Genomic DNA, 13,736 nt, shown 5'->3' on the forward strand with positions numbered 1-13,736 from the left:
TCCGTTTCCAGCACCCACATCAGGAAGCTCACAGTGGCCTGTAACTCCAGAACCAAAGTATATTAGCACCCTCTTCTGGCCTGCAAGCAACCACACACATAAATAATTATTTTAAAAGTACTGGAAAGGCTTTACCTTGTCTCACCCTAGGAAAAGAGTTTGCATTTCTTGTCCCATTCTTTTGATAATTTTTCTTTAGCTACTTGGCCAACTACCAAAAGACCCTTTCCCTTTCCTGTTTCAGGTAACTTTGTGTACCTTAGTGGATATTTGTTCTTTTGCCCTCTGAGGTAGTATTAATTTCTGCATAAGGACCAACTTTGCTTACTTGGTAAACAGACTTGTATAGACTTAAGGGAGCAGTAAACTTAAGTGTCAACAGTCACCTCATTCATTTAAACTCCCAGAAAAGCAGTCTTCAGAAGGAAGGAGAGGAGATTCCATTACTCCAGTTACTTTCATCTAAACCTGGAACAACTGTGAAACATAGATTATGGACTTTCCTGTCCACCTGGTACTTATTTTTTGCCTAAATGTCTGGCTCTCTAGACTTTGTTATGCTTTTGAGACTCAAGCTGTTATAGTTTCTTGTTTATTTATGACCTTTTTAAAGATTTCACTTCATATGTGTGGGTGATTTGCTTTCATGCATGCCTGATGCTCACAGAGGCCAGAAGGCAGCTTTACATTCCCTGGTACTGGAATTAGAGAAGTTTGTGAGCCACCATGTGAGTGATGGAAAGGAGCTAGGCTTTCTGGAGGAGGAACAGTGCTCTTAGGTGCTGGACCACCTGCCAACTCCTATTTATGACTCTTGACTGGAGGTCATAGCTCTCAGGTTCCATTGTTTCTCCCACAGTACTAGTGGTGTTCCTGTAAACAAGTCAGCCCTACTGGCCAAACTCAGCAAACTTATGTTGCATATGGTGGTGCATACCTATAACCCTAGCATAAACTTCATTTTATTTATTCTTATTTATTTATTTATTTATTTATACACAAATTTACAAATTTGTGGCTACATAGATTTTTAATCATATTAAATGATTAACAGCTTTTAAGAAAAAGTATTATGGGTTAAATTACTTTGCTATCAAAGTGTGGTATAAATTTTTAAATATAATTTTACATTGTCCTTTAATTTAGAAATTTATCAGCTAAGCTTTAGCAGTAGTAATTACCTTTGTATTTAGTACTTTGTAGCTTAAAATGCAAATATGATTCTAGAAGTGAAATGGGACAACATTGTCTAGAGGCGAATAGTTGTAACCCTTCAGAGGACAGTATGAAGAATAGTAAAGAACCCACAGTAGGGCTGCGTATGACCTAGAATAATGTCTTAGCCATGAGATCCTCCCTTCTAGAATCTTATAGCAAGACTCTGAGTACAGAGCTCATTCTTTCTGTCTCCCTTCCTCTCTCCCTGCATTTGTGGTACTGGGGACCAAACTCAGCCTGGCACATGGTAAGCAGGGCTCAAATTTATGTAATTTCACATATGGCAGTCACTGAAGGAACTCCTCGGCTTTGAAATCTGATCCTTTTCTTTGTTAATTACTGTTTCAGGCCATTTGTAATCATCTTCATCATCCTCAAATCGTTCCCTATTTTCTGCTTTGTTTCTGCTTAGATAGAGCAGCTATATTTGAGAGGACAGAAATTTTCGTTAGAGTGAAAAACAGTAAACAAGGAATAGTACTGTTGAATTGCTGCTTACATCTCAACGAAGCAGTAAGGAATGGCACACATACAGCCCCCAAGGGCTTGGTGTTCTAGTTAATTTTCTGTTGCTGTAGTCACACACTGGCCAAAAACTGACTTTGTGGCATAAAGGGTTTATTCCAGCTTAAACTGTACAGTCCATCGTCACAGGAAGCCAGGGCAGGAGCTCAAAGCAGGAACTGAAGCAGACTGTGGAGGAGTTCTGCTTACTGGCTTGCTCAGCTTGCTTTCTTACGTAGCCTAGGACTACCTACACTGGGCTCAACCCTCTTGTATCAATATTCAACTGACTCAACTCCATTTCCCTCAGATGCCTCTAGACAACCTTGTATCAATAATCAAGAAATGCCCACAGGACACTGGGATGGGGACAGTTCTTCCCTGAGTTTCTTTCCTGCAGATGACTCAGTCTGTGTCACATGTAGCAGTCATACTTGGATTTGTATTCTGCTTTGCCAGTGTCATTCTGGGACTTCAGAAAACTAATTGCTCAATGCCTGTTTAATCTAGTGGGTTTGTTTGGTTTTGCTTTTGAGTATAGGCTTGATTGGTATGAGGTGGAATGCAGTGCTTCCTGGTTGTGGTGCATATTCAGAAGTTTGTTTGTTTTCACTTTTCTAGTTGTTTTAGTTTATTTCTTACTTGCTTGCACTCTAGAGAAATGATTGGAAGATTGAACCAGCAGACGTAGGGATAGAACTCAGTTGGACAGGAGCTGGCAGCACAGCAGTGTTCTATTCAGGTAGCTAGGACAAGTCCAGACACTCTTATTTCAACTGTCAAGCATTTGAAGTGTTGGGTTCACAATTAAAGGAGATTCTGTTTCAATTACTCCTGCAGGGGTGGGGGGACCTTAAAAGGAGGTTGGAGAGATGGCTCAGTGGTTAAGAGCACCAACTGTTATTCCAGAGGTCCTGAGTTCAAATCCCAGCAACCACATGGTGGCTCACAGCCATCTGTAATGAGATCGGATGCCCTCTTCTGGTGTGTATGAAGACAGTGACAGTGTACTTATATATAATAAATAAATCTAAAAAGAAAAGAAAAGAACAAGAACAAAAAAATACTTTAAAAGATATAGTTACAAGGAATCAGATAATCCTGTCACTCAGTTCTTGCTTATATAGATAACTTAAAGCTGTGTATAACACTTCTCTGTGGTTCAAAACATAGCCAGAAAGAGTCTCGTTTTCATTCACATCCAAGCTGTTCTGGAGATCAACAGTTGCTAAAAGGAATCTGAGGTAATTAACTGAGAACTGAATGTACATGCAAGGTAAACTATAACTTTGTTTTGTAATTGTGTGATCCTTAAAGAGACAGCTAAACTTTTTTCCCTTCCTATCAGGTATAATGGGTCTCTCCCAAACGGTGATAGAGGAAGGAGGAAAAGTAGGTTTGCTTTGTTTAAAAGACCTAAGGCAAATGGGGTGAAGCCTAGCACCGTGCACATTGCATGTACTCCTCAGGCTGCCAAGGTAAGATAAAGTTTTAAAGATGTTAACTTGGAAAATTGAAATGTTCTTATGTGTGGTGTGTATTCTCTAGTGCTTCACATTTCTGTTTCAAATTTTCCTTTTGTTTGTATTGATGGTATTTGAAAGGCTGCCATGTGGATTTCCCCCATCCCTTTTAATGATAGACCAGAGGCAGGTAGGAATTAAAAGAAAGTCTTCTCGTTCCCTAAGGCTCTATGGGTGCTCTGAGTTTATGTTCTTCTTGGCATATGACATGCTTACATTTTGTCCCAGCACCGTGTACAGTGGAAGCACATTTTCAGTGGGGCCCACAGTGTAACCTCTCACCCTCTGTGCCTTGTCAGTCCTCCCAGTCCCGTTTTAGTTCCTCACCAAGTTTTGAGGCTAGACCTTCAAGGCACTGTAAAAGTAGAGGACCTTTTGAATCTTTATTTTGCCTTGGAATTTCTCTCTTTTTAGTTTATAGCACAAACTAGATTAATTTAGTTATGTGGTATCCAGGAAGAACAATTCCAGAGTTCCTTGACTCCTAGAGATTATCAATAGCTAAGTAACCCTAGGTTGTACATAAATATCACAGCATCTGTGTTAGGTCCTTGTTAGGATAAATGAGCTGCATTAAAATTAGTATATGTTACTTGTTTTAGGTGCCTAGTCCTTGAAATTAATTAGGTTTCAGCCTTGTTTTATATCAAGGTAATCAAGCCTTGATTTGGCTGCTCCTTGATTGCTATTTGCAAGTCAAAAAGGGTGTGGAAGGGCTGGTCTTTCTAAGGTGTTTCCTCCTGTTCCTTTGTAGAGGAGTATGTTCAGTAGTTGGTGAGACTTAGTCTGGGTTGCTCTGTATTTGCCCATGGTAGTGCTCTTTGCATCTGGATTGTACCAATGCTTGGTTATGCAGAACTGTCCCACAGTGTGTGCTAAAAGTCATTTAATCTCTAACGTTGTTACAGGCAAAAGCATTTAAATATTTTCAGATGCCTTTTAGCTGTATAATACCTCTGGTTGAGGACCAGTGTCACGGGAGATGTTTATAATCTACCTCTAAAATACTTTCTCATTTTGTGTGTGAACGTGCATGTGTATGCAGTGAATGCTTGTGTATGTGCCTGTGGAGGCCAGAGGCCAAAACCTGGTGTCTTCTTCATTCAGTCTTTATCCTGGTTTTTGAGTCAGGGTCTCACTGAACAGGGCTTTGATCACAGTGCACTGGCAAGCCAGTGAGCTCCCGGTGTCTTCTGTCTCTGCATCCTCAGCACTGAAATGCTCCAAGCCCCACTTTCTCATTTTCTTATTTACCTTGTCCTTCATGTTTTTATTGTTAGCTCCTTTACATCCCCAAGCCTCCCCCAAAAAAAACAAGGACTGGAAAATTATTGTGTCAATTTTTAAATTTTTCCATATAACATGAAGGAAATTTCCTTATATGTGTCTAACAGTTATCTAGGATGGATAACTGACTTTCTACCCTGACTTTCAGTGAGACTCAGACTTACCCAGATGTGGTTCTTTTTCCTGATCTAATAAAAAAAAAAAATTACAACCTGAACACTTCGCTAACTCTTTAGAAATGAAGAACTAATTTTCAGAACTAGAGATGTAACTCCATGGTGGGGTGATTTATTTCCTAGCCCACAACAGCAAAGCTAACTCTTAGCCTTGTGGCATATATCTGTAATCTCAGTGCTTTGGAGGCTAAAGAAGGATGGAGAGTTCTAGATCAACATAGGCAGCACCTTAAGACTCTGTCCCTTGCCCTCCTAAAACAAAAAGATTCCAGAAGTTAGCAATTATTTGAAAATTAATCTCTTAATGCAGAATTGTGTAGACTTTAAATGTGGAACATGCACACTTAAATATAAATTATAAATACTTATGAATACATAAATATGTAGTAAACCATTAACACTGAATTATCTATACTACATTTTTTTTTTTTTTTTTTTTTTTGTGGTGAAAAGAAAGGTGTATATTTAGAATTAGCCATCTGGACTCAGTTGAGATGATCCCAATCTTGTTGGCAACATCTAGAGCATCATAATCAGGAACCAAGCGAACATACGTCTTCTCTCCATCAGGCCTTATCAGGGGATTGACTTTGGCCATATCAATGTCATAGAGTTTCTTCATGGCCTGTTTGATCTGGTGCTTGTTGGCCTTAACATCCACAATGAACACAAGAGTATTGTCCTCTATTTTCTTCATGGCTGACTCAGTGGTCAGTGGAAATTTGATGATAGCATAGTGGTCAAGCTTGTTTCTCCTGGGTGTACTCTTTCAAGGATATTTTGGCTGCCTCCGGAGCAGCAGAGTCTTGGGCCACCGAAATGTGGATGATGTTTGGATCTTCTTTTTGTGACTGTGGACGCCTTTCAGCACTGCCTTCTTAGCTTTCAAGGCCTTTGCTTTGGCTTCGGCTTTGGAAGGGTCAGGAGCTTCCTTCTTCGCTTCAGCGCCATCTTGGCGAAAAGACTATACTACATTCTTGAAGGCCAGCAAGATAGCTCCATGTGTTTATGCACTTTTCAGTAAACCTGGCTACCTGGGTTGGGTTCCTGGAGCCCACATGACAGAAGGAGAGAACTGACTTCCACAAGCTGTACTGATTTCCACCTGTGCATGTGCCACACATGTACACACATACACAAACAAAATCACAAATAAATAAATGTAACTAAAAAACATGGGTCTGTTTGATCACCCACACCTATATAATCCCAGCACATGTATTTAAGATGGGGGACCAGAGTTCAGAGGTAGACTGCATTGAGTAAGTGAGGTATGAGAGCCGGATGTGTGCGTGGACCTGTAATCTCAACACTATAGAAGTTTAAGGCCAGCCTGGATTCTATAGCTAGACTCACTCTCAAAACAAACAAGCAAGAATGCAGAAGTCCAGTTTGGGGCTCATATCCCAGCACTCAGGAGGCAGAGGCAGGAGATTCTCTGTAAATTTGAGGCTAGCCTGGTCTACATAGCAGGGCCAACCAGGGCTATATACAGAGAGAGATCTTGTCTCAAAACAGTACACAAACAAGTGAGATGGTAAATTTGCATTTTAAAGCTTTCTTAAAACAAGGTAGTTGGTGCTTAGGTATTACCTTTAGATATTTGAAAAATAACTTTTTTGATACTAGAACTTCAAAAGGCCTTACCCATTACAGATTAGGTAAAAAATGAAAATACTTTCCCCTTTTTTGCTATGTGGAGTCACTCTTGTGTCTTTTTATCTTGTGCCTTCTTTGTGCAATAACCAGGTTTTTCTCTTCCAGTATTACCTTCCAACTCATGAACATAGGACACCTGAAATAACTGAGCACATTTTTAGTAGGAAAGCAGTTCAGTTTAGGATAAGTCAAAAACACGGCCATCAGAACTGCATCTATTTCTTACAGTGTTAAATCATCCTGTACACTTTTCTGTATCTGGTCTAGCGTGTGGTAAAACTTGAAATCTGTAGGATTAGAAAATGAGCTGACAGTTCTAGCTTAACTGTATATGTAATTTCATGTCACTTTAAAATAAAGTTTTTTTATTGCAAGATTTGGAATTTTTTTCCTTATCAGAGAAATATTGAGTGTTGGTTTTAGTTTCCAAGTGGTATTTGATATTACTTCCCTTAGAATTTAAAATGTTTTTAAGAGAAACACAGATTCTTAAGAATTCTAAATTCATGTTTTTGTATTCTGTAGCCCCTCAACCTGATGAAGACACAATTGAGTTTTATGGAGTCTCTTGCCTGTAACCTAAATTACAGAAAGGAAATGTATACGTGTGGTATATGTGTGTGTGTGTGTGTGTGTGTGTGTGTGTGTGTGTGTGTGTGTGTAATGAATATTTTACCTTCCTTTAACAAAGATTTTTCTGAGTTGATTGACTGCTAATATTTACTGTTAATTCATTCACAGGCAATAAGCAACAAGGACCAGCATAGCATATCATACACTTTATCTCGAGCCCAGACAGTGGTGGTTGAGTATACTCATGACAGCAACACTGATATGTTTCAGGTACTGTAACATGATTTTTTTTTCTTTAAAAGTAAAAAACTAAAAATCTCTTGTTGGTGAGTTTGCTATGATCAGATTAAATATTATGCTTTCATGCTGTTTGTTTAAAATATGTATTGTTTTTTTAAACCTCATATCTAAACGTTACTATAGTATGGTTTAAAGGTAGGCTCTGAAGTTGAAGAGTTAAGAGCAATTGCTGCTCTCGAAGAGGACCTGGGTTCCTAGCACCCACATTAAGTGGCTCACAACTGCCTGGAACTCCAGTTCCAGGAGATCTGATATCTCTTTTGGCCTCCAAGGACACTAGGCATATGCATGGTGCACATATGTGTATGCAGACACTCAGTCATATACATGAAATAGAAAGAAAAGAGACAGGGGAGGGACCCTGGGACCTAAATTTCTGGTAAACATTTCTTAGCTACTCTGTGCCTCCATGTCCTCCTCCTCTGCAGAGTGCAGAAGGTAGTCTTTCCCTCGTACCTGTGTGTGAGCACACATGGGTGTATGTGTTATGTGTGTTTGGCTACCACCTCCTACCTTTCTCTCTGAGCAACAGAAATTACAGGTAATTTCTAACTATTGACATCAGTCATAGGAATTTGGTTTTCAGCACACCTCTGGGCAGAACAACTGGTATAGTAAAATCTCTCCGTCTGGCTCCCATTCTCTGAACCAGTCTGGTACTGATACTTATTTTTCTATGCTGATTATAGAGTAGTGAAGCCTGAAGACATGAATTCTTGGTATTTTTCTGTCAATATTTGATTTTCTAAAGAAACTTATCTAGAATCGACGATTATCATTCAATTAAAATTATTGTCCAATTATCTTTTTCACTTTTCTTCATAATAGTCAATGAAAGGGCCCAGAGATGTATTTGATCATTAGCAAAATAGTTTGGAGGCTGATCTCTCCTCTAACCCTGAACATGAGCCATAGATTTAAAGGAAAAAGAAAACAATAGTATATTTACAGTTAGTATTAGAGTATGGGTGTTTGTTTCTCTTTGTTTTTACTAAACTAAACAGCATCCTTACTAATGAAAGATTAGATCATGGATCATGGTAAAATAACATAATAGTAAATGTTTTTCACATCTTTATCAACAAACAATTAAGATGAATATGGTTAGCTTTTTTTAAAAAAAATCAAGATGATATGTATGATATGGTCATAGATTTGAAATTTAACTTCCAAAAGTACCTTGTATTTATTTATGTCTTATCTTTCTAGTTGGCTCCTTGTTTTCCTAAGTTAAATTTCTAATACCAGAAATTAATTTCTACATGCATCATCCCTATGGAAAGTTGAACATATCTGTACTGTGAAGCCTAAGAAACCAGTTTATTATTAGTAAATTAGCTCCTCTTTGAGAAGTGATCATAGTTGCCTTCTGATCTGAGTATTAACACTCCTGTCGAGTCTGTCAGGTAGAAGTTCAGATTCCAGTCCGGCTAAGTGTGGAGGTGCTGCCCTCGAGGAGCGAGGAAGGCGCACAAGTCTCCATAGCCTTCTGGTCATCTGTACCTCCTTACCACCATCAGTAGGACTTTTGACAACAACCCAGACAAAGGCATCATGGGGGAAAAAAAGAAAAGGTGTCAGGGAAACAGTATGAAGTGTGGTAGATTGACGGTTCTACTTATAGCTAGAACATGGTTCATGAAATAACAGGAAATTAGTTTGGATTAGCTTTTTTTAAAGGTCTTGTGTCAGCTTCTATATCTTGTAGAAAAATATAAAACATGCACTGTGGTACAAAGTTGTAATCCCAGCTACTTAGGAAACTAAGGCAGGAGGAAGTAGAATTCTAGACCATCCTATATAGCTAGGGACTAATAGGTAGACCCTGCCTCCTCCCCAACACACACTCCTGTTTGTTGAGAGTATACAATATCATTGAGTTGTATATTGCTGTGCTGTAATACATTAAACAACACACGCTCCTGTTTGTTAAGAGTATACAACGTCATTGAGTTGTATAATACTGTGCTGTAATACGTTAAAGAACTGATGGCTTCTAAATGTTTCTACCTAGCCAGTGACATACGTTGTTTTTATTGTATGCTCCATTCAGTTCCTTTTCCCTTCTACTCTGAAGATGCAAGTAACTTCCTCGTGGACTAGTACTTTAATAATGGCTTAGCCTGACACCTGCCTCACCCAGGGCTCCAACTAGAAATCTTACTACTCAGAATTGAAAAACTACCTGGATATATGACGAATCCTACAGCCCACATAGAATTCCTCTTCTGTACTTCCTTGGGGAACCTTGGAACAAAGTACCTTTGAGGCACTGTTCTTTAAAGTTGAGTTATTTTATGTCTCTCTCCTTATCAGCCTGGGTTAGAGGGGAGAGGCTTGTTGCTAAAAGCAAGCCCAACCAAAAGTCAGAACTGGCAGCTGGTAGCCTAGTGAGAAGAAATGGAGAGCTGTTCCAGAGACTCTGAGCAAGGCTGTGTACAGCCCTTGACAAGGGTCAGTGCTGACGCATAGTTCCTGCACACAGCAGCACGTTGGCTTGGACTCAGTGCTTTCTCTCCACGGCCAAAGTGATGCTCAGCATTTTCTTGTGTGCGGTGGGTTCCATTAAGGTGGGTAGTTTATGGTAGAAATATGATAACACTTCTACCTTAAAAGGGTTAAAGCCTAGAGCCATCTAGGAATCTTGGCCACATTGGATTCTTTATTCCCTGAGGGTTGTAGAAATTCCATCACACATTCCCACTTAGTTCTATGCTCAAAGTAACTGCTGTATCAGAGTGTGAGGGATTAGTTTTCAAAGGTGTAGATGTCTCCATAGTTAAGAATTGTTAAGAGAAATTTCAGAGGCTTAATGTGTTTTATATTATCCGTTCTTAATGGATCTCACTGTGTTCAGTGAATCAAGTCTTATGTTCTGTTCTTTTCTCCCTTTAGATTGGTCGGTCAACTGAAAGTCCTATTGATTTTGTAGTAACTGACACAGTTCCTGGAAGTCAGAGTAATTCCGACACGCAGTCAGTACAAAGCACTATATCAAGATTTGCCTGTAGGATCATATGTGAGCGTAACCCACCCTTTACAGCTCGGATTTATGCTGCAGGATTTGATTCATCAAAAAACATCTTTCTTGGGGTAAAAAGCTTTTTTTTTCACTAATGCGTTCTTTTCTACTAGTTTCTACTTCCAAATTATACATAAATAGAAACTCACTACTCTTTTTATAGGAGAAGGCTGCCAAATGGAAGACATCGGACGGGCAGATGGATGGCTTGACCACTAATGGAGTTCTTGTGATGCATCCACGAAATGGGTTCACAGAAGACTCCAAACCCGGAATATGGAGAGAAATATCAGTTTGTGGGAACGTCTTCAGTCTGCGTGAAACCAGGTCAGCCCAGCAGAGAGGAAAGATGGTAAGTACTTACACATAGCTTCTTTTTACTAAAATAGAGAATAAGTTGGTCTGAATGCAGTGTACATGCATGTTGCTTTGTTTCAGCAAAGCTCTTAGACATGTTGCTTACACAGGAAAACTGAGACCTTCAAACACAGACTTGCAAATACTAATTCTAGAGGGTAGTGTTTTGTTTCAGTTAGGAAAGGTTAAGCTTCTGTTCTTTGTGTCCTTGACTGTACTTAACCAACTAAGGTTATCCAGGCTTGTTGATTATCCAGATGATTAAATCATAAGTTGTCTTTGGGCTAGAAAGAGAGAAGTTACTATTCAATGTGTTATTGTTGATTTTCAAATTTAGCACTTTTATAACTGCTACTTAAAGTTCTATTTCCAAATTACATACAAACAGATACTTTCTAGTTTATCAGGTAACCCTGAAGGTCTCCTGTCTTGTTAGGACATGCTGAAGATGTAGTGTGAACACAGTTGTAACTTTGGTTTTGATTCTTTTCTTCTTCAGGTGGAAATTGAAACGAATCAGCTACAAGATGGCTCCTTAATTGACCTCTGTGGTGCAACCTTGCTGTGGCGTACTGCAGAAGGCCTTTCTCATACTCCTACTGTGAAGCACTTAGAAGCTTTAAGACAGGAAATCAATGCAGCACGACCTCAGTGCCCTGTAGGGTTCAACACACTAGCCTTTCCCAGTATGAAGAGGAAAGATGTTGTAGATGAAAAGCAACCATGGGTATATCTAAACTGCGGCCATGTTCATGGTTATCATAACTGGGGAAACAAAGAAGAACGTGACGGCAAAGATCGTGAATGTCCTATGTGTAGGTCTGTTGGTCCCTATGTCCCTCTGTGGCTTGGATGTGAAGCTGGATTTTATGTGGACGCCGGCCCTCCCACCCATGCCTTTAGCCCCTGTGGGCACGTGTGTTCAGAAAAGACAACGGCTTACTGGTCCCAGATCCCACTTCCTCATGGTACGCACACTTTTCACGCAGCCTGTCCCTTCTGTGCACATCAGTTGGCTGGTGAACAAGGCTATATCAGACTTATTTTCCAAGGACCTCTAGACTAGCAGCTGTCCTTCAGGACTGCATTATAAGTTTATAAGCTAAGCGATTGGGTTTGCTGACCCCTTGTCCGTGTCAGTTTCTCTGCTCTGTTCATTTGCATTAAGATGAAGAATTTTTTAAAATATTTATAATAGCAATTTATGAGAAAAATCTGGGAAACTCAAGCAAAGGAATTTTTGAAAGTTCTAGACTTCTGAATTCTGAGTTTTGAAAATCTATTTTGAGGAGAAAAAGACATAGTCTAATTTGATGCCTTCATTTAGTGTTCTTGAATCCCTGCCCACCCTCAGTGTTGAGAGGTCCTTCTGTAGAACTGAGGGTCTGTTGGTTCAAACTATGTTAGTTTACAATTTGTTGCAAACATTGTAAAATACAGCAACATGTACATTAATGTTTCTATTTATCTTTTATCATAGACAGTACCTTAGAGTGTTTGGATAGCTAGCATGGCAGTGGCGGTGTCACCGCGGTGTGAGTAGTAGGTTAGTGGGCACGCAGCTCAAGGACTCACAAAGTTAAGAGAAAGAAGGGAGAGCTCCCCCAGCCCCGTATAAGTAGGGGATCTGATGAACTAGAATATTTCATAAAACCAGATTCACATTAATTATCATTGTCTAAAAGGTGTTTGTTTTTAACCACATTGAAGTTAACCAGAAAATGTTTTTTTTTCTTAATGTTTCTCTCAAGTGTAGTACTATAGCAAAAGTTAATGCTAAGAAACGTTTTATATGCTCCTTTGAATATGCAATTTAATCTAGATGATCTATTTTTCTCCCATGATAACTGATCTGTTTTTAGTGCCAGCAACATTTGGCAAGTTTATTTTTTGGATATAAACTGTGGTTCATCTGTTCACTGTTTCTAAAAAAAAAAAGAAAAAAGAAAAAAATTCTATGAGAAAGTCAAGAAATTAACAAGAAATTAACAAGAAAATTACTTGATTTGCTCTAGAAAAATTAAATAAGTGTTTTTGCTAATTATCTATCTGCATTTGGATTATTGCAGGCAGTAGAGTATCTAGAGCTAAAAGGGTTGGCTGCACTAGTACCTCCCTTTGTAACCCAGCAGACCAGCCTTAACTGTGGGCTTGACTCCTAAGGAGCAGCCTCCGGTGACTCGTAGAAATGTTTGGTTAGCGGATGAAAGCGAGGACGCACCGCAAGGGCTGCTGTTCTCGTCCTCCAGTGCTGTGCAGGACAGTTCCTTCTCACCCTAGCCTTTTTAAATGCACCACAAGTACAGACAGTTGCACTACACCAAACCCTTTGAACACTTGTAGAAATCAGTACACTGTAGATTAGACAAAACCATCTTTCAAACCTTTCACTTCTTTTCCTTTAATTTGAAAAATTGTATAATAATTGACTATTGTCAAATTTTTGTATATGGTAGAATAGCTTTAATTTATCTTTAGTACATCAACGTTTTGATTTTAAAAAATTAAAACAACAAAAAAAGTCACTTAGAAGCCATGAACTTTTTTTTGATTGTCAGATTTTCTTGTTTTGAAAATTATCATTTGGGTTCACTCAGGAAATGCATGTTGAGATTTGTATTATAAGTTAGCTGTGATGTATCAGTAACTGCTGGTTATTACCCTTTTTATTTTTCAAGGAAATTTAATTGATTTTGAACTTTTCTGGTCACAAACTTTGTGACTAATGTAAGGAAACCAAGTCCTGTGCTGTGTTTTGTCATTTCTGTTGAGGCTCTATATTGTAGCTTAATTTTTATTTGCAATTAATTTATTCAAACTAAGTAAATACTTTTCAAAATAGATTTGCAGATTTGTCTGTGTGGGTTCCTTTCTGCACAGTTGAGAACAGGAAGCCAGGAGTGGTGAGTCCACCCCAGACTAAACTGCTCCTCCATCTTCTGACATAGGCTATGACGTGTATAGGAATTTCCAGTTAATCAAACACTGTAAATACCTGTCCCTCTCATAAGTCATCATAGCCGCAGCAACATAGAGCCCTTTTTATGTTGGGCCTGTTATGGTAACTGAGCTACCTGAATTGTACTCATGATGATAAAGATATGTTCTTCCCAAAAA

General features: G+C 39.0%; 1 protein-coding gene and 1 pseudogene across 2 annotated transcripts in view; one reads left to right on the top strand and one right to left on the bottom strand.

Moving 5' to 3' along the window:
- The window catches only part of PELI1 (pellino E3 ubiquitin protein ligase 1), a 49,448-nt gene extending 35,986 nt beyond the window's left edge, over positions 1-13,462 (top strand). Inside the window, exons 3-7 of the mRNA XM_080926586.1 lie at positions 3,071-3,200; positions 7,109-7,210; positions 10,136-10,333; positions 10,426-10,614; positions 11,119-13,462. Of these exons, the coding sequence (XP_080782712.1) occupies positions 3,071-3,200; positions 7,109-7,210; positions 10,136-10,333; positions 10,426-10,614; positions 11,119-11,685 (1,186 nt within the window). The 3' untranslated portion in view covers positions 11,686-13,462. The remainder of the gene's footprint in view (positions 1-3,070; positions 3,201-7,108; positions 7,211-10,135; positions 10,334-10,425; positions 10,615-11,118) is intronic.
- On the bottom strand, positions 4,693-6,490 carry LOC308434590 (large ribosomal subunit protein uL23-like; annotated as a pseudogene). The gene is made up of 3 exons: positions 6,479-6,490; positions 5,194-5,677; positions 4,693-4,720 (listed from the first exon to the last, which is right to left on the bottom strand). The product of its transcript is annotated as a large ribosomal subunit protein uL23-like (transcript).
- Positions 13,463-13,736: the final 274 nt, after the last annotated feature.

This window comes from Micromys minutus (assembly GCF_963924665.1).
Source record: "Micromys minutus genome assembly, chromosome: 1".
Lineage (NCBI taxonomy): Eukaryota > Metazoa > Chordata > Mammalia > Rodentia > Muridae > Micromys > Micromys minutus.